The sequence below is a fragment of the Felis catus genome, chromosome B3, assembly GCF_018350175.1.
Source record: "Felis catus isolate Fca126 chromosome B3, F.catus_Fca126_mat1.0, whole genome shotgun sequence".
Taxonomy (NCBI): domain Eukaryota; kingdom Metazoa; phylum Chordata; class Mammalia; order Carnivora; family Felidae; genus Felis; species Felis catus.
In genome coordinates, this window is record NC_058373.1 from 80,417,452 (window position 1) to 80,438,031 (window position 20,580).

The window sequence follows — 20,580 nt, forward strand, 5'->3', positions numbered from 1 at the left end:
CTTTGTCTGGGGCGCCTGGGTGGCGCAGTCGGTTGAGCGTCCGACTTCAGCCAGGTCACGATCTCGCGGTCCGTGAGTTTGAGCCCCGCGTCAGGCTCTGGGCTGATGGCTCAGAGCCTGGAGCCTGTTTCCGATTCTGTGTCTCCCTCTCTCTCTGCCCCTCCCCCGTTCATGCTCTGTCTCTCTCTGTCCCAAAAATAAATAAACGTTGAAAAAAAAATTAAAAAAAGAAATTTCTTTGTCTGTATTGAAAAACTGTTTAGTGTAGCCACCTTCATTCATTACCTTAGCTATACCTGGATAACTTGCTGCAACTCCTCCATCAGCTCTTGTGTCACCCTGCACTTACCTTACAGAGATGGCTTCATTCCTTTTTTTTTATTATTTTTTTTTTTAATATGAAATTTATTGTCAGATTGGTTTCCATACAACACCCAGTGCTTCTCCCAACAGGTGCCCTCCTCAATGCCCATCACCCACCCTCCCCTCCCTTCCACTCCCCCCCCCCCCACCATCAACCCTCAGTGTGTTCTCAGTTTTTAACAGTCTCTTATGTTTTGGCTCCCTCCCTCTCTAACCTTTTTTTTTTTTTTTTCCTTCCCCTCCCCCATGGCCTTCTGTTAAGTTTCTCAGTGGCTTCCTTCCTTAAACCTTATGAGCCAACCTCTGCCAGCTTCAAATTTTTCTTTTGTAGCTTCCTCACCTCTCTCAGCCTTCGTAGAATTGGAGAGAGTTAGGGCCTTGCTCTGGATTAGGCTTTAGCTGAAGGGAATTTTGTGGCTGGCTTGATCTATCCATAGTACTCTAACTTTTTCCTTATCAGCATTAAGTCTGTTTCACTTTCTTATTTGTGAGCTCACTAGAGTAGCACTTTTAATTTCCTTCAAGAACTTTTTCTTTGCATTCACAACTTGGCTAACTGGCACAAGAGGCTTAGCTTTCAGCCTGCCTCAGCTTTTGACATGCCTTCTTCCTCACTAAACTTAATTATTTCTAACTTTTGATTTAAAGTGAGAGACGTGCTCTTTTTCATGTGCCTCAGAGGTGGTAGGTAGACTGCTTTAGGATGAAGTTGAACATCTCTTTCTCAGCTACTGGCTTCCAGAAACTCATTGACGTGGACAGCAGACAGAATTTTTACCTTTTATGGAAGCATATGGCCACAGAAATTGCTGCTGATGCTCTGGGTGAAGAAGGATTATGTAGTCTGAATCAGTGGTGGCAATGACAAACAAGGCTGGATTCCCAGTGAAGCAGAGTGTTTTGACCCATGGCTGTGTCTGCCTTCTGAGTAAGGGTCATTTCCACTACAGACCAAGGAGGGCTGGGGAAAGAAAATGCAAATCTGTTCAAGGTTGCATTATGGGTGTCAGTCTTAGTGTTCTCAACTTGTTCTCATTGTGAAAAAAAAAAAAAGGGGAAGGATATTCCTGGACTCATTGATAATACTGTGCCTCATCACCTGGGACCCAAAAGAGCTAGCAGAATCCACAGACTTTTCAGTCTCTCTAAAGAAGATGATATCCACAAGTATGCTGTGAGAAAGTCCCTAAACAGAGAAGGTAAGAAACCAGGAACCAAAGCGCTCAGTATTCAGCAATCTTGTTATTCCACATGTCCTCCAACACAGATGTCGGCATATTGTTCTGAAGAAACTGCATACTAAGAAAAAAGAAGGAAGAGGCTGCAGAAAATGCTCAACTTTTGGCCAAGAGAATAAAGGAGGCCAAAAAAACCTGCCAGGAACAGATTGCCAAGAGACAGAAGCTGTCCTCTCTGAGAACCTCCATCTCTTAGTCTGAGTCCAATCAAAAGGAGATTTTCTAAGAATAACAAAGAAAATCAGACATCAAAAAATAAATAAATAAAAGTGAGAGACATGTAACTCTTCCTTTCGCCTGAACACATACAGGCCATTATAGGGCTATTAATTGGCCTAATTTCAATATTGTTGTATCTTAGGGAATAGGGAGGCACCAGGAGAGGGTGAGAGAGTGGGAAACAGGCAGTTGATGGAGCATTCAAAACACACCACTATATTTATCAGTTAAGTTTGCTAGCTTACATCAGCAAGGATTGTGGCACCCTGAAATACAATAGGAACAGCAAGGATCACTGATCATAGGTCACCAAAGCCAATACGCTACTAATGAAAAGGTTTGGAATACCATGACACAGGGACATGAAGTAAGCAAATGCTAATGGAAAAATGTTTAACTTGAGGGGCACCTGGGTGGGTCAGTTGGTCCAACTTTTGATTTTGGCTCAGGTCATGATCTCACAGTTCATAAGACGGAGCCCTGTGTTGTGCTCTGTACTAACAGTACAGAGCCTGCTTGGGATTCTCGCTCTCCATCTCTCCATCCTTCTATACCTGCCCCCCACTCATGTTCGTTCTCTCTCTCTCTCTCTCTCTCTCTCTCTCTCTCTCTCTCTCAAAATAAATAAACTTTAAAAAATAAAATAAGATGCTTAATTTGAGGGCAGCTTTTATTTTTACATTTTATTAATAATTATTGATAGACAATTTTATCACTGTTTTATTGTTAGGTAAAATTGCAGCCAGGATATCTGGAAGCAAAAATTCTCGGGTCACTGTTTAGTGAGAATTAAAGTGGTAGGTACAGTGAGCCTCAGCAGGTCATGTGTAATAGGCAAATGATTTATCTGTAACAAATTGGAAAGATAAGTTATACTTAGGGTAATCCTCTTCTTTTGTCCCTAGTCTCTTATCACGAGTCATGAATACTGGGTCACAGTTTGTGATGGAAGGAGTGAAGAACCTGGTATTGAAACAGCAAGTGAGTATACTTGTTAGAAAACATTCTCGTAATTTTTGAACATAAATGTTGACAGGTTGATTGCTTAGCTAGAATACCTTCTAGATATATTCAAGTTATAAATATTTGGAATAAAGTAAAATCAAGGGGCCTCTTTCTGGCATATTTAAAAATACGATGTTTTCACACGTGTAGTTCAGGGCTCTGTTATTTTAGGCTTTTTTTTTTTTTTAATTCATTTGGACTTTATTGACACTTTGATTTTCCTTTAACTACTGTCAGGTTTGTAAAAGTACATTGATTGGAAAAATGAACTTACCCTACTTAGAATAATAAAGTTACCTAATGCATATAAGTTTTAACATATATTAAGAGGGGCGCCTGGGTGGCGCAGTCGGTTAAGCGTCCGACTTCAGCCAGGTCACGATCTCGCGGTCCGTGAGTTCGAGCCCCGCGTCAGGCTCTGGGCTGATGGCTCAGAGCCTGGAGCCTGTTTCCGATTCTGTGTCTCCCTCTCTCTCTGCCCCTCCCCCATTCATGCTCTGTCTCTCTCTGTCTGAAAAATAAATAAAAGCATTGAAAAAAAAAATTAAAAAAAAAAAAAGAATAAGCAAATGAACTTAAAGGTCTAAAGGTCTGTGTAAGTTAGAATAAAATATTTTAAGTAGAATGTATGTTTTGGGGTAATGAAACTACCCCAAAAGTAGTATAGCCTGATTTTACACTTCGTTTTGGAATAATAGTTTTGTACAGAAAACATTTTTTAGTGACTTTTGTTTTTCTTTTTTTCTGTTAATCTAATATATAAGTATTCTGCTTCAGAAAGTCATCATTAATTTTGTTTGTTTTCAAATAGGATTTGTTTTTTACTTTACGGAAATTTTCAAATAAACATTAGTATAGGAATCTTCCCTGAACTCTTCACCAAGCTTCAGTACGCAACATCCTGTCATTCTTGTTTCATTATTCCTATTATATTTTTTCTTTTACTTATTTTTACTGAGATAGTTGAAGGAAAGGCTAAAACATAATATTTCACACATAAATATTTCAATTTATAATGAGAAAGATTTTAAAGCCCAAATTTTTAAGAGAGTTGATTATCAGTTATTCAGATGTGAATAGTCAGTGTTTACTTGTTTTCAGAAAAAGATTGATCTTTTCTTTCTCTGGGCTTTCTTCATACTTTCATCTTCCTTACAGTATTTACATGGAGTATTTTGTATTGATGTTATTTTTTACTCTGCCCCCCCCCCAGTTTTATTGAGATATAATTGACATAGAATGTTTTACTTCTTGATAAGAATCTTGATAAGATCCTTGAGAGCAAGGAATTTTTTGTACCAATCTTTGAATTTTCCATAGCACTATATATATAGTAAGTATTCAGTTCTTTATTGGAGTGATGTTTTATTATAAAAACCATGTAGTGTAAGTAAAGAACAGTGAAAAAAAGTAATATGCTTTATTTAATTAAAGGGCTCTTGACTTTCCAAACTTAAGATACATTCCAGATTGCATTATTTCCTAATTATTTGGGAACACTTTTTAGCTTCATTATCCCTCTTAGGAATTCTTTTCATTCCCTCACAGTCTACCTCTCTCCTGGTAAAGAGCCACTAGTAAGTACTTAATCCACTCTTTTACTGGTTTACATTGCTTCCCTAAGTCTGTTCATCTTTCTTCTGCAGAAGGTGAAAAGGTGGAAAGGGGCGCCTGGGTGGCTCAGTCAGTTAAGCGTCCAGCTTCAGCTCAGGTCATGATCTCACAGTTCGTGGGTTCGGGCTCCACGTCAGGCTCTGTGCTGACAGCTCAGAGCCTGGAGCCTGCTTCAGATTCTGTGTCTCCCTCTATCTCCGCCCCTGCTATGCTCATACTCTGTCTCTGTCTCTCAATAATAAATAAAAGTTAAAAAAAAAATACAAAATAGGAAGTTGGGCACATTAGACATTAATGTATTGTACTTTACAGTTTAACCTAGCACTTGTTAAAGAGAAAATTACTCATGACACTTGGGAAAGAACAGGAAGACAGACATTCGGGGGGGGGGGGGTCACTGTGAAAGGAATTGGGACCACCACAGTAAGGTTTTGTACCTGGGGGGAAAGATTGGGCTCAATTCCAAATACATCAAGGGAAAGTGGGAATTTATAGCCAAGGACCAGGGTAGGAATCAGTGGATATAAAATTACTAAAAGGAAACATCAGGGATGGAAGAGGATTCTGGCTAAACCACCCTAACAGGATTCTTGCTGAAGGCGGGCCAATGAGATCAGACATCACCTGGGAGATGAGAGGATGAGGAACCTGACCAGATAAGAAGGGTAATCAGGTATAGAAAATGAGAGATTCTTGCTAAACTAACTTAGCAGGATGCTTTTTAAAGTGGGCTGTGCAAATATGGTCACAGAAGTTCAGAAGTCAAGTCCTCATTGAAAGAGAGCTCAGAGGAGCCTGAGTAAAGTTTTGGCAAGAGAGAATCTCTGTCACACCACCAATAATGACAGTTATTTACCATTAACTATGAACAAGATGATTTTGTTATGTGAGACAAAAAGGGAACCACCAGTTCCTAAGATAATGTCTGCCTTTCGGTAGATAGAGTGGGTGTTGTGTAGCCACATGTAGTTAAATTTATGTTTAAGGAGAATTACATATTTTTCTTAATGGGTTACTCTTACAAGGAAATCGCAATAGTGGAATAGCTCATAGTATGGAGAAATTACAGACTTTAATTTTTGGAATGTTCTTATTTACTTTCTGAGCTTATTATTCACATAAATGTCCACTAGTGATGTTTGTAATAGGTGTCTAAACTGATCTAGTTAAATATTTTATTGTACTAACACAATAAACTAACACAAGTTTGTTTAAAGTTCATAAAGTATAAAAACTATCATCTGTAACCTCAAATCCCTTTGCTTTTCTTAACATTGCAAGTAACAAACTGCTTTGAAATAGGCAGTTTCTCACTTACAGAAGTAAATTTTGGAATGATTGGTAGTTATCTCTATCTGTAGGATATTTCTGCCGCTACTACTAGAAGAACCATGCATTTTTTTTAAAGTGTAAGTTAATGAGACATTTAGGCTCAACATAGAGGAAATAAATGTGATTTTTTTGTTGTGGGAGGATGGTTCATTTTATATTTTGAAGTAAAAAGAAAAGTCATACTAAAAAACACTTAGGGGTGTCTGGGTGGCTCATTTGGTTAAGTGTCCAACTCTTGGTCTAAGCTCAGATCTTGATCTCAAAAGTTGTGAGCCAAACCCCACGATGGGCTCCACACTAGGTGTGGAACCTACTTAAAAAAAAAAAAAAAAAAAATGGCACTTGCATGGCTCAGTTGGTTAAGTGCACATTACTCTTGATTTCAGCTCAGGTCATGATCTCACAGTTCATGAGTTCGAGTCCCACGCTGGGCTCTGTGCTGACAGTGCAGAGCTTGCTTGGGATTTTCTCTCTTCCTCTCTCTGCACTTCCCCTGTGCTCTCTCGCTCACTTTCTCTCTCAAAATAAATAAACATTTTTAAAAATAAGAAAAAAACAGTCTAATACAATCGTTTGTTATTGTTTCAAAAAAAAAAAAAAAAAAGAGTATTCTGATGGATATATACCTAATATTTAAATGTTAATTTTTTTCTGGGTATTTGTCTCTGATTACTTCTATCTGATAAATTCCTATAGTTGAATTATAGAATCAAAAGGGTGAACATTTCTAATTGTTCTTAATAAATAATACCAAGTTGCCCTCCAGAAAAGGTATACCGACTAGCATTGACTTACAGTGCTAGTTTCTCTACATCCTTCCCAGACCTTGGTGCATACATGTATGTGTGTATATGTGTGCAGTCTTTGTTAGTTGAATAATTAAAAAAGAGTCTATTGTTCTAGAAATGTTTAAACTAATAGAAATCCATTTTAAAAGTTACATTGCCCTAATGTTCTAAAATTTAGCAGTACTGCAATGGGAGATCTGGGGCAGTTTGGGAACTAAGAGGAAAGAGATGACCAGAGAAGAGACTGCTAGAGATGAATTCTTCCACTTTCATACTTGTAAAGTTTTGAGTACTTTATGACTCTTAAAATCTCTATTATTTTACACTTTTTAATCTGAGTAAATGTTTTAAGTTATAAATAAAAAGAATACGATGTCTCATGTGCAGTTTTCTATGTTGCCTTTAAGAGCTTTTTATACTTCGTTTCTTGGGCAACATAAGTTTTCTGCATCACAAGTATCAGCTATCACATAAAACCATTTGAATGATATTCACAGATTTGGAATTTATTTGTGCGAGGATAATTGTACAAGAATGTGATGAATAATATAGCACAAAGTTGCATAATTTAGAAGTTTTCTATTTCACTTTCGATTGTTTGCTAAAATAATCACTCTTTTAAAATGAATTAACAAATAAATTGCAAGCAGTGGAAACCAGTAGGTTAAAAAAAGTTAAAAGGTGTATCATCTAACTCCAGTGTGTGGCCCTTAAGTTTGTGATTTGAATGAGAAAACTCAACAATAAATGTTTGAAATAGGGAAATTTTAACATTAACTGGATATGACTGTATTAAGAAATTATTATTTTAGTTGTGCTAGTAGTGTTATAGTTTTTTATGAGTTCTTATATTTTGAAAATATATACTGAAATATTGATGACTGAAATGATTTTTTATTGAGGACTTATTTTAAAACAATCTAGGAAAGTGGGGAATAGGTGAGAGTAGACAGGATTTGCCATGAGTTGATCATTGTTGAAACTGAGTGATAGAGGACTGGATGTGTTTTATTGGGTCCATGTGATCTTATTTTCTTGATTTCATTGCCATTAGCATACTGTGATTATGGAAAAAACACCCCTTTATATTTTATTATTTCCTCATCTGTAAGATGTTGATGTGTATATTGGATTCATCCATAGATCCCTTTCTGGTATAAAATTTTAAAATTTTGGAAATAGATGATCCATCTTATACCCCCTCCCTTTTCCTATCTTTACTTCACTGACAACTTTCCATCCCTATATCGTTGATAATTCCTCATTTCCAGTGTGTTTCTGGTATCCACACATTTCATCTTATTAGTTACTTGGCTAACATAGTCTTCAAGATAAGCATTCTTGGGGCACCTGGGTGGCTTAGTCAGTTAAGTGTATGACTCTTGATCTCACCTTAGGTCTTGATCGCAGGGTCATGATTTCAAGCCCTGTGTTGGGCTCGTGTTGGGCGTGAAGCTTACTTGAGGGGAAAAAAAAAAAAAAGCATTCAAGGAAGTCCACAAACTGGTTTTCATTCACCAGGGTTTTGATAATCAAGACAGGAGCAATTCTTGTCACAATCTCAATGCTGACTTCAGCATCAGAATATCATCCCAAGCCCAAGGCTGTAAAGGGAAAATTAGAAATAGTCACTATAGACCAGCTGGCAGTATAGAGTACAGTGGCTAATTCTAGGAGAACTAAAGGGAAAAAAATTCTTTTAACCGTTTTAGGTGTAAAGCTGTATTACTTTGCTTAGATTGTTTTTTAACTTCTGTGCACATTCTATTTCAGTTTGTTTTTAAGCAATTACATCATCAGAGATAAGATTAACATTGTTTTTGGGGCGCCTGGGTGGCGCAGTCGGTTAAGCGTCCAACTTCAGCCAGGTCACGATCTCGCGGTCTGTAAGTTCGAGCCCCGCGTCGGGCTCTGGGCTGATGGCTCAGAGCCTGGAGCCCGTTTCCGATTCTGTGTCTCCCTCTCTCTCTGCCCCTCCCCCGTTCATGCTCTGTCTCTCTCTGTCCCAAAAATAAATAAACGTTGAAAAAAAAAAATTATTAAGATTAACATTGTTTTTGTTCAGCCTTTTCCAGTGACTAAAATCATAGAACATAACTATGGTCATAAAACCAGTAAGGGTTTTTAGAATCCTTTTTTTTTTTAATTTATTTTTTATTTTTTATTTTTTTCTCCAAATAAAATTTCTAGTTCATGTATCTAAATTTGAGGATTTTAGAAATAGTGATCCTTAATGTAGGATATTCATGTTTATGAGACTTTTATCTCTCAAATCTATGTCTGTAGTAAAGCTTGCTGCTAATAAAGATTTAATGCTAACCCACACGATAATGTTTTACATTTTATTTCTAAAACAGTTCCCAAAAACACTGAAAAATGTTTGGGAATTTTTGTTTGCTTTTGTTTGTTTGTTTTTACTGTTTATTTTGAGACAAAGAGAGCATGAGCGGGGGAGGGGCAGAGAGCCAGGGAGACACAGAATCGGAAGCAGGCTCCAGGCTGAGCTGTCAGCACAGAGCCTGATGTGGGGCTCGAACTCAGGAGTTGTGAGATCATGACCTGAGCTAAAGTTGGACGCTTAACTGACTAAGCCACACAGGCTCCCCTATGCTTGGGAATTTTTTAAACAGTTAATGAGTTTTTAATTTGATTATATTTCATTTATATCTTTTATTGAGCTACAGAAATTTTTTGTGTTTCTAAAGATGAGTAAGGTAACATTTGTTGAACAAAGAAAATTGTATGGTTTCCTTCTGATGTTTATTCATTGCTGTAAGCTGCCACAGGTCAGTTTGTTTTCATTCAGTAAAAGTTGGTTAGTCTTGTATATAAATTATTAGTAATATAAAATTGATTTTTTAAATGATTAACTCAATTCAAGCCTTCACTTAGGCAAAGAACAAAACCTGGATATCGCATAGTTGGTGACAAAGAACTCAGAAGTTGTACTGTTTCTTATGCCTTTCCTTTATCATTCTCTACACTTGAAGTTTTCCTTAATCACTGACAGTATGTGAATATCCTATGGTGCAGCAGTGGTAAATAATTCTTTGGGTGTTATGTGGTTGTAAAGACCAGACAAAAACAAAGAACTGTCCCTGGGCTCATGAACTTCTAAAGTATTCTGCTAGAAAGAAATTTTTCTTACGTTATTTAATGACCTGTTGACTGGCAGGTTTGTAGGTATTGCAGAGCTATAAAATACAAACCAAAATTTAGTTGTACCTTTTAGAAAAATCTCATTTTTATACTGCAGGAGGATTTATCATGAGATACTGGTAGAAATACTCAAAAATTTCCAAGTATTTTCAAAAATATAGTAGTATGACTCTTATGACTTTAGTCATTACATAACATCTTTCCTGAATTTGTCTCCATTGTACAGATCCAGTAATGCAATTCAGGGAGCTCAGTGGAGAGTTGTATGCAAGTTAAGAAGTTGGTATAAAATTAATTTAGTAAAATCTTATAATTTTAATGTATTCTTGCTCCAGGTGTTTTTAAAAGATTATTCCCTCCTGTTATTTTGCAAAGCACTTCATCATCTTTTGTTATTGTTAACTGTAGTTAAATATATAAGGGTAGTTTTTTCTTTTGGATAAAGCATTTTTATAGATTTAAATCTGCTCCCAGTCATTCTTCAGAGAACGTCATGGCTTAGACTTATTCCTGCATGAATAAGCTCAACTGTATTTGAAACAAAACTTAAAAGGTAAAATTTTGAGCTGCCTTATTTTTTTTTTTTTTAATTCTAAATTATAGAATTCAGGAAGAACATTTAATTAGATTGAACCTTTGGTGTTTTGTTTATATTAAAAAGTTCCTGGCCAACACAAATAGGGAATAATGAAATAGCTTCAATTTTACTTGGTAAAATCATCTTAAAATGTTTTTACTTGCTAATATAGAGAAAGAAAAAAGAAATGCAAATTTTCTGTCTGGGCAAAGCAGCATTTTCCATAGTGATAATCCATTTTAGTAACAAAATATTTTATGTCCTAAAGAAAGCAAAACTTTTGTAAAATAGTAATGTGTTTGTTATCGACATTTATTTAAATAATCAGATTTAATGTTGCCTTTGTTGTATGAAGTCTCTAAGATACAAAATATTCTTTACAGAACATCCTGTACAGTTCACAAAGGAAATCGGTTCAAAGTGGACAGAATATCATCCCAGTGGGAATGCAGTTTGAACAGACATAATAGTCACTTAGTAAATTTTCTGTATTCCATGTGTTGTTATGTTCAAAATAATGATAAAAATCATTAGATTGAAATGGAACAGTACTATTTCTTATCCCAAGGCATGTAAGAATGTCAAGAGGCAATCTTCTGCCAATGTCAGTATTAAACATTCATGTTCAACGTGAAATTTACTCTGTAAGAAGACAATGAAGTATGTCATTGGAAATTTGGAGTTTATCCCAGGCAAAACAAAAATGGTCAATAAAATTTGTGTGTATCCATTTCCCCATTTTTGGAAGAGCGCAAGTATTTTTTTGGCTTAGAAGAATATAAATTTTTTTCTAATGTTTATTTTTGAGAGAGAGTGAGTATGAATCAGGGAGGGGCAGAGAGAGGGAGACACAGAATCGGAAGCAGGCTCCAGGCTCTGAGCTGTCAGCACAGAGTCTGACGTGGGGCTCGAACTCGTGAACCACAAGATCATGACCTGAGCCGAAGTTGGATGCTCATCCAACTGGGCCACCCAGGCGCCCCACTGGCTTAAAAGAATATACATTAGAAATGAGAGACTCTGAGTTTCTTCAAACTTTAAATTACTCTTCTTACTCTTTTTTTTTTTTTTAATGTTTATTTTGAGAAAAAGAGAGCGTGAGTGGGGGAAGGGGCAGAGAGAGAGGGAAACAGAGGATCCAAAGTGGGCTCTGTGCTGACAACAGAGAGCTAGATGTGGGGCTCGAACTCATGTACCATGAGATCATGACCTGAGCCAAAGTAAACCACTCAACCAGTTGAGCCACCCAGATGTTCCTAAGTTACTCTGTTGAAAGAAACTCTTAGTATCTGCAGAAAAGAAATGGGAAAATGGGATTCTTATTTTATCAGAAGATTGCAATTACTAGTATTAAAAAACAAACATCCAACAAAGTGAAAAGGCCAAACGTGTTTGTACTGAAACCTGGTTACACTTTCACATTAAAAGGACTTTTTGATTTAGAATTATATATTTTTTTTTCTGGAAACTTCAGTAGTGCCAAGGATATTTACATCTATGACACCATTCACTGAATTCTTAATTTTAGAATGTGTTTAATCAAAAAGTGAGCATAGTTAAATGTGAAATGGTTTGATTGTTTTGTTAATAGAGAACAATTTTGATTATTTTTCTAATATTTAACAAAATATTTATGTTTTCTACAGAATCTACCTGTTACTCGTATTTTAGACAATCTCATGGAGATGAAGTCAAATCCTGTGAGTAGCGTATAATATTGTACTTGTAAACTCATGAATGTATCAAGCTCAGTTTATGAAAGATAATAAAATCTGAGTTCATTGTGCACTTAATCACAGCAGACTACATGAGGGAAAGAAAGAGTCCATGTTCTCCAAGAGCCTGTTTTTAGTCATTATCACAGGTAATGAGAATTGGTTTTCTCAGCTGCTGTAACTATTCTGGCCAGCTCTCATCCAAATTAAATGTAGATTATATTCTTCATGTACAATTAAATGTAGATAAAATATATCCTAAGGAGCAAGTTTCTGTAAATGACAACTAGTGAGCATCAATTGATGTAGTATAAAGAGTACCTGAGCAATTTAACTTGATAAAATTAAATTAGAGAAGTGAAATTTTTAAGTGCATGTGTTCAGATAGCACTAAATTCTTTTGGGCTGAAAAGTAAATTGAGAGAAATTGTTGGATAGATAGACCGATAAATATTCTTAGCATTTACTGGGTTTCCAAGCTAAAAGAATGTGAAAATCATCACAATCTGTTTCATAAAACAGCCCATCCTGTTTCTATGGCAGCTAGAATGCGGTTGTCACAAGAGTCTAGAATCAAGAAAGGCAGCATCAAAACCCTAGTTTGGATTGATCTGGATCTCTGTATAGACTTGGCAGCAAGGCTTAGGATCCCGTGCTAAGAATGAGCAGAGTCTTCAGATCAATGTGTCACTTTTTGTAATTGTTAAAACATGGTTATAATATCAAAGGGAATTAACAAAAACTTATTTAAAAATCTGCCCATGTGGAAACAGAGTGTAATAAAAACATCCCCAAAAGGGGTAACTACAATTATGAAAGTAATGAGAGAATAATCGTCTATAATGTTAAGATATAAGGGATTGGATTCTTCCATCTAGGAGTTGATACAGAGAAAATGGTATACAATGTAGTAACAATAGACTTTGTTAAAACATCCTAGAATATATGAAGAAATAGCAATTCTTGAAAAGCCTGAAAGCCTGAAAGAAGTATATACTTAAAACTAGTTATCTTAGAGAACAGTAATTCATAATAAGCTATAAATATGTGAGAGATATTATCCCAAACACTAAAGATTAAAAATATGAATAATTGCAGAATTTTAGGCAGATGCCAAATCTATAAGGGGTTAAGGAAGTTAAGTTTAAGATACTTTGTTGCATGACCCTAATCTTGAAGTTGAGATGATAATGATGATAATAAAGATAATAGCTAATATTGCACCCTTTTTATGTGCCAGGAACCATTCAAAACATTTTTCACATTTCATTGAATTCTTAATAGAACCTTCTAAGAAAATACTATTATTTTCATTTTATAGATGAAACTGGCACAATAAAATTAAATAACTTGCCCAAGGACACAAAGTTAATAAATGGCAGAGCTAAGCAGGCCACATTTTTTAACACTATGATATATTGATTAGGGCAAAGAAACATGCCTTTTATGGAATCACAGAGCTTTAGAGTTTAAGGAAACATTAGAAGTAATTTGAACAATTAGAAGTAATTAGTAATTTGAACAATTAAAGGAGAGGAAACCTTTAGAGATGTTAAGTGACTTATCCCAAGTCACACCATTTTTAATAGCAGAATTGGAACCAAAAGCCCACTATTCCTGTATTTCTACCTGCTACTCATTCTCATACACATGCTTTCCACAATATTCTGTCATAGATACATGGATGGCTAAATTTGGGGTCTTATTCTAATGTTCCTCTAGGTTGTGTAAGTTCCTTTATTAGTTCTTTTGACTTTCACTGTATAACTGAAGGCACATTACTACAGACACATTTTTTAATTAGAAAAAGTAGATTTTTTTCTGCTTTGAACGCATTTGTTCATCCATCTGCTAGATGAGACAGCTGCCTGTACTTTCTCTTCTCCTTTTCCTGTTCCCAGATAGACAACTTGATTTGGAGCATTGAAGATAGTTTAGCAAAATACCAAAGAGATTAGCAAAGTGTACTGTGTTAGACTTAGCTAGTAGTAATCTTGAATGTATCTTATCTCAAAGGCTTGAAAATGCTATAACCTAATTCTAGATGAATTCTTTTTTTTTCTTCAAGTTTTTATTTAAATTCAAGTTAGTTAATACAGTGTAGTATTGGTTTCAGGAGTAGAATTTAGTGATTCATCACTTACATATAACATCCAGTGCTCATCACAAGTGCCCTTCTTTTTTTTTACTTAAAAAAAAAATTTTTTTTTAATGTTTATTTCTTTTTGAGAGACAGAGACAGTGTGAGCAGGGGAGGGGCAGAGAGAGGGAGGCACAGAATCTGAAGCAGGCTCCAGGCTCTGAGCTGTTAGCACAGAGCCTGAGGCAGGGCCTGAACTCTCGAACCATGAGATTATGACCTGAGCCAAGGTCAGACACTTACCTGACACACTCAGGAACCCCCACAAGTGCCCTTCTTAATGCCCATCACCCATTCAGCCTATCCCCCGCCCACCTCCCCCCCCACCATCAACCCTCAGTTTGTTCTCCATAGTTAAGAGTCTCTTATGGTTTGCCGCCCTCTCTGGTTTTATATTATTTAATTTTTCCTTCCCTTCCCCTGTGTTCATCTGTTTTGTTTCTTACATTCCACATATAAGTAGAGTCATATAGTAGATGCATTCTAATCACTTACTAAGTGTTCTCCTTTGATTGTTTTGACTGGATAAATTGAAAGAAGGGATTAAGACAGTATCACATAGTTTTCATCTTGTAAATCTGGCTGGCAGTGGCTTTCTGGAGCTAAGTGTTAAAGAATTCTGATGCAACTTTTGAGTTCACTGGAAGTTCTGTAATTGGTTAAACCCTGTCCAGCACTGAGTACAGGAATAGGTGGTGGCAATACATGCAGAGCTTATCACTGATCAGGTTGGGGTAGGGCCATCCACACTCCAGAAAAGAACAAATTCCTCTGGCTGACTGTGCTATGGAAGGAGAGAGAGGCAGAGATTAGGAAGTGATTACAGTGGTACCTGGTAGCTCAGTCATTTGAGCATTCCACTTCTGCTTTCAGCTCAGATCATCATCCTGGGGTGGTGGGATCAAGCACCACACTGGGCTCAGCACTGAGTATGCAGCTTTCTTACGATTTTCTCTCTCTCTCTCTCTCCCTCTCTCCCCCCCCCTTTCCCCCTCTCTCCCCCCCCCTTTCCCCCTCTCTCCCCCCCCCCCCCCGCTCCTTTCCCAGGCTCTCTCACTCTGTCTCTAAAATAAAATTTGAAAAAAGGAAATGATTGTGTTACAAGCAGTAAAACAATACTTCTCAGCTCCTTTAATATCAAGAAGCTAGTTTCTCCACAGTCCTTTATCCACAACTTCTGAAATCTACAAAGTTCTGAAAATTGGAAAGATGTTGTATAACTCACTTGGTGGCAAAACCTAATTTTAATTCAAGTTGAGGCTTGAATTTATCCTACTTTATGTTAATATTCATATACTTAGCTATAGAATATTAATGTGGTAGATGATGGGGTGGTACCTGCTGGGAATGTTACATACACAGTTTATGCATTATATTAGCTGTCTAAAACTTTTTAAATTCAGAATTTCAGAATACGACTAACTTTAAATGTTTCAGATAAGATTATGAACCTGTTTTGGCTCGTCTGTATATTCAGTAAAATCAGGGCTAAATAATAAAACTCTAAAATAGAAAACAAGACAAAATAATTACTTGGTTTATAAAATGGTAAATTTTCAAGAAATAGTATAGTAGTATAGTATAGTAGTTAGAAGCTTGGGAATTGAAGCTAGACTTCCTGGGTTCAGAGTCTGGAGTTCCCTTACTTACTAGTCGTAGGATCTTAGGAAAGTTCTATAATTTCTCTGTACCCCATGTTGCCGATCTGAAAAAAAAGAGATAAGAATAACTACCTCACAGATGTTGTGGGGTTTAAGTGAGTAATTTCATCTAAAGCACTTAGAATAATGTTGGGGCACCTGGGTGGCTCAGTTGGTTAAGCGTCCGTCTGACTTTGGCTCAGGTCATGATCTCATGGCTCACGGATTCGAGCCTCACATTGGGCTTTGTGCTGACAGCTTGGTGCCTGGAGCCTACTTTGGATTCTGTGTCTCCCTCTCTCTCTCTCTGCCCCTCCAACCCCCCTCAAAAATAAAAATAAACATTTAAAAAATAATAAAGCATTTAGGATAATGTTTAACACGTAGTAAGTGTTCAGTTGGTGGTGGTGACACACATTTAATTAATCTACCATATTAAAAGCTTAATGAAATACTCAAAGCCAAACTGTAACTCTAAAGAGAAATCAAGTTCTGTTTGCTTTTTCTAATAGGAAACTGATGACTATAGATATTTTGATCCCAAAATGCTACGGGGCAATGACAGGTAAGCAGCTCTTCACTTGTGTAATTTGTTTATAGGTTTCCCCACCCTACCGAGAATGGAAAAATTGATTTTTTGTTACAAATCAATAATTGCTTATTAAATATTCAAACTATATAGAAAACTGGTAAGTGAAGAGTATGTATAATCTCATTACCTAGAGATAATCATTGCTAATTGTACTTAACATTTTGATTCTTTTCCTTTCAAGTGTATACACTCACACACCAAAAAAATACATTATATTTTAGTTGTTTTGGTTTTTCTTAATGACGAGATGGCAGTATTACAAAGTGTGTGGGAAGGGGAATATGAATAATATGTTTTTAAATGAATATTCTTACTGAACCGAAGCAAAGGTGGGAACTTTATGTTGAATACCCAGTTGTTGGATTTTTTTGTTTTGTTTTTTATATGGTCCATAAAATCCAGGCCCTATGGATTGTTAAAATATTTTATGGCAATGAAATACTCCACAAGTAATTTCTCTTATTTTGTAACAAACATGGTATGGAAAGTACTTGTTTACTTCATTATGGATATTATGTTTCAAGGTTTAATTCATGGTAGTTTGAAAAATAGCCTACAAGACATAGAGAAAGAATAGAATTAGGAGAAGAAAAAACCTTCTTAGAATGATCTTTAGCACCAAAATTTGGGTGCAACTGGTTTCTTGCCTACATCTTATGTTTGGGATCTTTAGAACTATGTTTCTGCTTTATCCCAAGCTTTTGCATCTTTGTAAGATAGAATTGATAATCTAATCACTAGATCGATGATGATTAGATTGTTTTGGTAACTTAAAAGGTTCTTTCCAGAGATATTACCAGAGTTGCAAAAGCAGCAGCTAATAACACTGGCAAAAGAATTTAACAAAATAAATTATCAGAGAGAGAGAGAATGAGAAGTGACAGCTAATAGGTATGGGGCTTCTTTTGGAGGTGATAAAAATGTTCTGAAATTAGACAATGGCGAAGATTGTACAATTCTGTAAATAGACTAAAAACCACTGATTTGTACACTTTGAAACAGTAGATTTACAACTCTTTTCCTATCTTGATACTCTCCAGTTCACAGCTTACATTTTAGTCTTCCTTGTATTTGCATATGGCTAACAGGTAGATATGTTTTGCTTCTTAAAAAATTACTGAGAAATACCTTAATTCTCCCTGTAGTTTATGCATAATAATGAGTATTAGCATTGATAAGACAGAGGAATTCAGTTTCATTTTTAATAGATTCAGCCTTCTGAGCTATTCTGTCACAATTAATCTTGGTTATTAATAACTAGTAATACTGTGCTATTTAGATCTCACCTCCTTATTCCATCCATGTCTACTCTCAGAGGAACTTAAAACACTCCAGAAGGAAGTTAAACACTGATGAGGTGTTTCAATCAGGTGGACTTCTGGCCCTTTTTATGGAATATTCAGACCGGCCATAGAAATGAGGAAAAGATGATAGAGCTGTGGAATCAGCCTTTAAATAATTAAGGAAGGGATAATACCTCTCTCCTCTTGGTTGACATTTTCAAAAATCTAAGCTCTCTTTGTATAGCCTGTTTTAGCACTGAAAACAAATATATATCTGACTCACAAAAGCTTTGAAAAATACCTTTATTATAAGATATCTTGGCACCAAATAAGTTTTTTTAAAACATAAATACAGAAATGGTGGTTAATATATATAATGATATATAGTGGTATACATAAATACAAAGAAATGAGCTACAGCAAAATGGAAATACCTCCTCCCATCTCCCCTCTAAATTGTTATCCTTCCCCCACATGTGTTGACATAGTTTTTTCACAAATGTAGATACTGACAAACTATGAAATTGAGTATGGTAAAATTTTATGTAATTTACCACTAAAATAGGTACTTTATCAACTTACCTTATACCCAGATTTTATTCCTTATGAGAGCTGCTGCTCAGTGTTGCCTTCTCCCTCTCAGTTTTCTCCTAGAATTTTTTAAGTTTATTTATTTTGAGATGGACAGAGAGAATCCCAAGTGGGCTGTGCACTGACAGTAGGAATCCCGATGTGAAGCTCAAACTGACGAACCATGAGATCATGACCTGAAACAAAACCAAGAGTCGGTCACTTTACCGACTGAGGCTCCCAGGTGCCCCTAGAATTTTATTTTAAAGCTAACAGATTGCCCTCCTCCCTTTTAGATACTGATACATACACTTCTTCTAGCATATTCTTCTGCATTCATTTTAAAGTTAACAGATTGCCCTACTCCCTTTTAGATACTGACACATAGACTTCCAGCATATTCTTCCTCATTCACTATTTGGATACACAAAACTAAGGACAAGCCTCAAAGAAAGCGAAGGAGGAAGGATTGTAAATACATTTTTATATTTAGTGTGTGTGTACATGCATGTATTTCCATACGTCTTTCATCTGTAATGAAAGCCTCAGGTGAAATTTTCAGTATCATTTTTCTTTGTTACAGCTCAGTTCCAAGGAACAAAAATCCATTCCAAGAGGTAAGTTCTATATAAAAATTCTCTGCCTCTAAAAAGGAAGGAAGATGACCAGTTTGAACAATTATCTTCATCTTAAACATGGCTTTATTACAGTTACTTTCCTGTAATCTTGATGCATCCAATTCTGTGTACCCAAGATTCTTTTTAAAAAATTATTAGTAACTATATTTTTCTGATGCATAAAACTACTTAAAAGAGTTTAAGCTTAGTAATAACTGACACAGTCAGTGGACACTTGGGCTGTTTCCCATAGTTTGGCTATTGTAGATAATGCTGCTGTAAACATTGGGGTTCATGTATCCCTCTGAATTAGTGTTTTTGTATTCTGTGGGTAAACTCTTGTGGTGTAATTGCTCAGGGATCATAAGGTAGTTCTTTTTTTAACTTTTTGAAGAACCTTTTGCAGACTGGCTGTACCAGTTTGCATTCCCACCATGTATGAGGGTTCCCTTTTCTCCACATCCTCACCAATACTTGTTGTTTGTGTCGTTGATTTTAGCCACTCTGACAGGTGTAAAGTGATAGCTCATTGTAGTTTTGATTTGTATTTCCCTGATGATGAGTGATGTGGAACATCTTTCATGTAAGTGTCCACTGACTGATGAATGGATAAAAAAGATGAGATAAAGATACATGTGTACACACACACACACACACACTGAAATATTAGCCATTAAAAAGAATGAAATCTTGCCATTTGCAATGACATGGATGGAGCTAGAGATTATTATGCGAGGTGAAATAAGTCAGTCTGAAAAAGACAAATATGATCTGATTTCACTCATATGTGGAATTTAACAAACAAAACAGATGAACACAGGGAAAAGAGGCAGAGAGAGGCAAACCAAGCAACAGACTAACTATAAAGAACAAACAGATGATTACCAGAGGGGAGGAAGGTGGGGAGATCGGTGAAATAGGTGATGGGGATTAAGGAGAGCACTTGCTGTGATGACCACTGGGTGATGTTTGGAAGTGCTGAATCTCTGTATTGTACACCTGAACTTAATATTACACTGTATGTTAACTGGAATTTAAATAAAAAGTAAAAAAGCTGATACAAAATTAACAATTCACAGAAAAAGGAGTCTAAGACTGTGGTAAAGTTTTATATGCATAGAACTTCCTTCTAAAATTGGATTCCAAATTTGTGAAGATACTGTGACTGTGCTTTCATTTGAAACACAATAAGCTTCTCAATAAAAATACAGTGAAGAACATATATTGGAGATTATGTAAATGCTAATTTTGTTTTTCCTACCTACAGTAAATAACCTCAAATTCTAAAAAGCCTTCTAGAGAAAGCCCTTTAGATTTATTTGCTATTACTTAATTGTATGAAGAATGAGGTCAGTTTTTTTCTATACTTTTTGGAAACACATTTTTTTTTAATTGAAGTAGCATCAGGTGCTTAGGATGTGACCTTTTGCTAGCTTGTATTTTTTTACCTAAGTTGTGGAATATGCTCCAAACTAAAAGCCATGTTGCTTGAAAGTTAAAATACTGATTTTTTCAACTTACCTGTCTCTTTTTTCTGTTTGCATTTTAGGCAATTGTTTTTGTGGTGGGAGGAGGCAACTACATTGAATATCAAAATCTCGTTGACTATATAAAGGTACGTGTTGGCCTTTTAATTCCTTAAGCATTTGGTATTTCACAGTTCCGTGTCTTTAAAATACTAGCATTGTCTGGTGGCTCTTTTGATTCTCAACCCTTTTTCTAGAGGTA

General features: G+C 36.0%; 1 protein-coding gene and 1 long non-coding RNA gene across 3 annotated transcripts in view; one reads left to right on the forward strand and one right to left on the reverse strand.

Moving 5' to 3' along the window:
- SCFD1 (sec1 family domain containing 1) overlaps positions 1-20,580 on the forward strand; it is a 117,520-nt gene that overhangs the window by 83,432 nt on the left and 13,508 nt on the right. Inside the window, exons 19-23 of one of the 2 annotated variants that reach the window (XM_023255623.2) lie at positions 2,726-2,801; positions 11,942-11,995; positions 16,303-16,355; positions 18,819-18,852; positions 20,402-20,467. In XM_023255623.2, coding sequence (XP_023111391.1) covers positions 2,726-2,801; positions 11,942-11,995; positions 16,303-16,355; positions 18,819-18,852; positions 20,402-20,467 — 283 coding nt within the window. The remainder of the gene's footprint in view (positions 1-2,725; positions 2,802-11,941; positions 11,996-16,302; positions 16,356-18,818; positions 18,853-20,401; positions 20,468-20,580) is intronic. The other variant, XM_023255624.2, reaches the window with a different exon arrangement.
- Positions 951-19,326, reverse strand: LOC111560864. The gene is made up of 3 exons (XR_002743040.2): positions 18,248-19,326; positions 15,801-15,855; positions 951-1,324 (listed from the first exon to the last, which is right to left on the reverse strand). It is a non-coding gene; the product is annotated as an uncharacterized LOC111560864 (long non-coding RNA).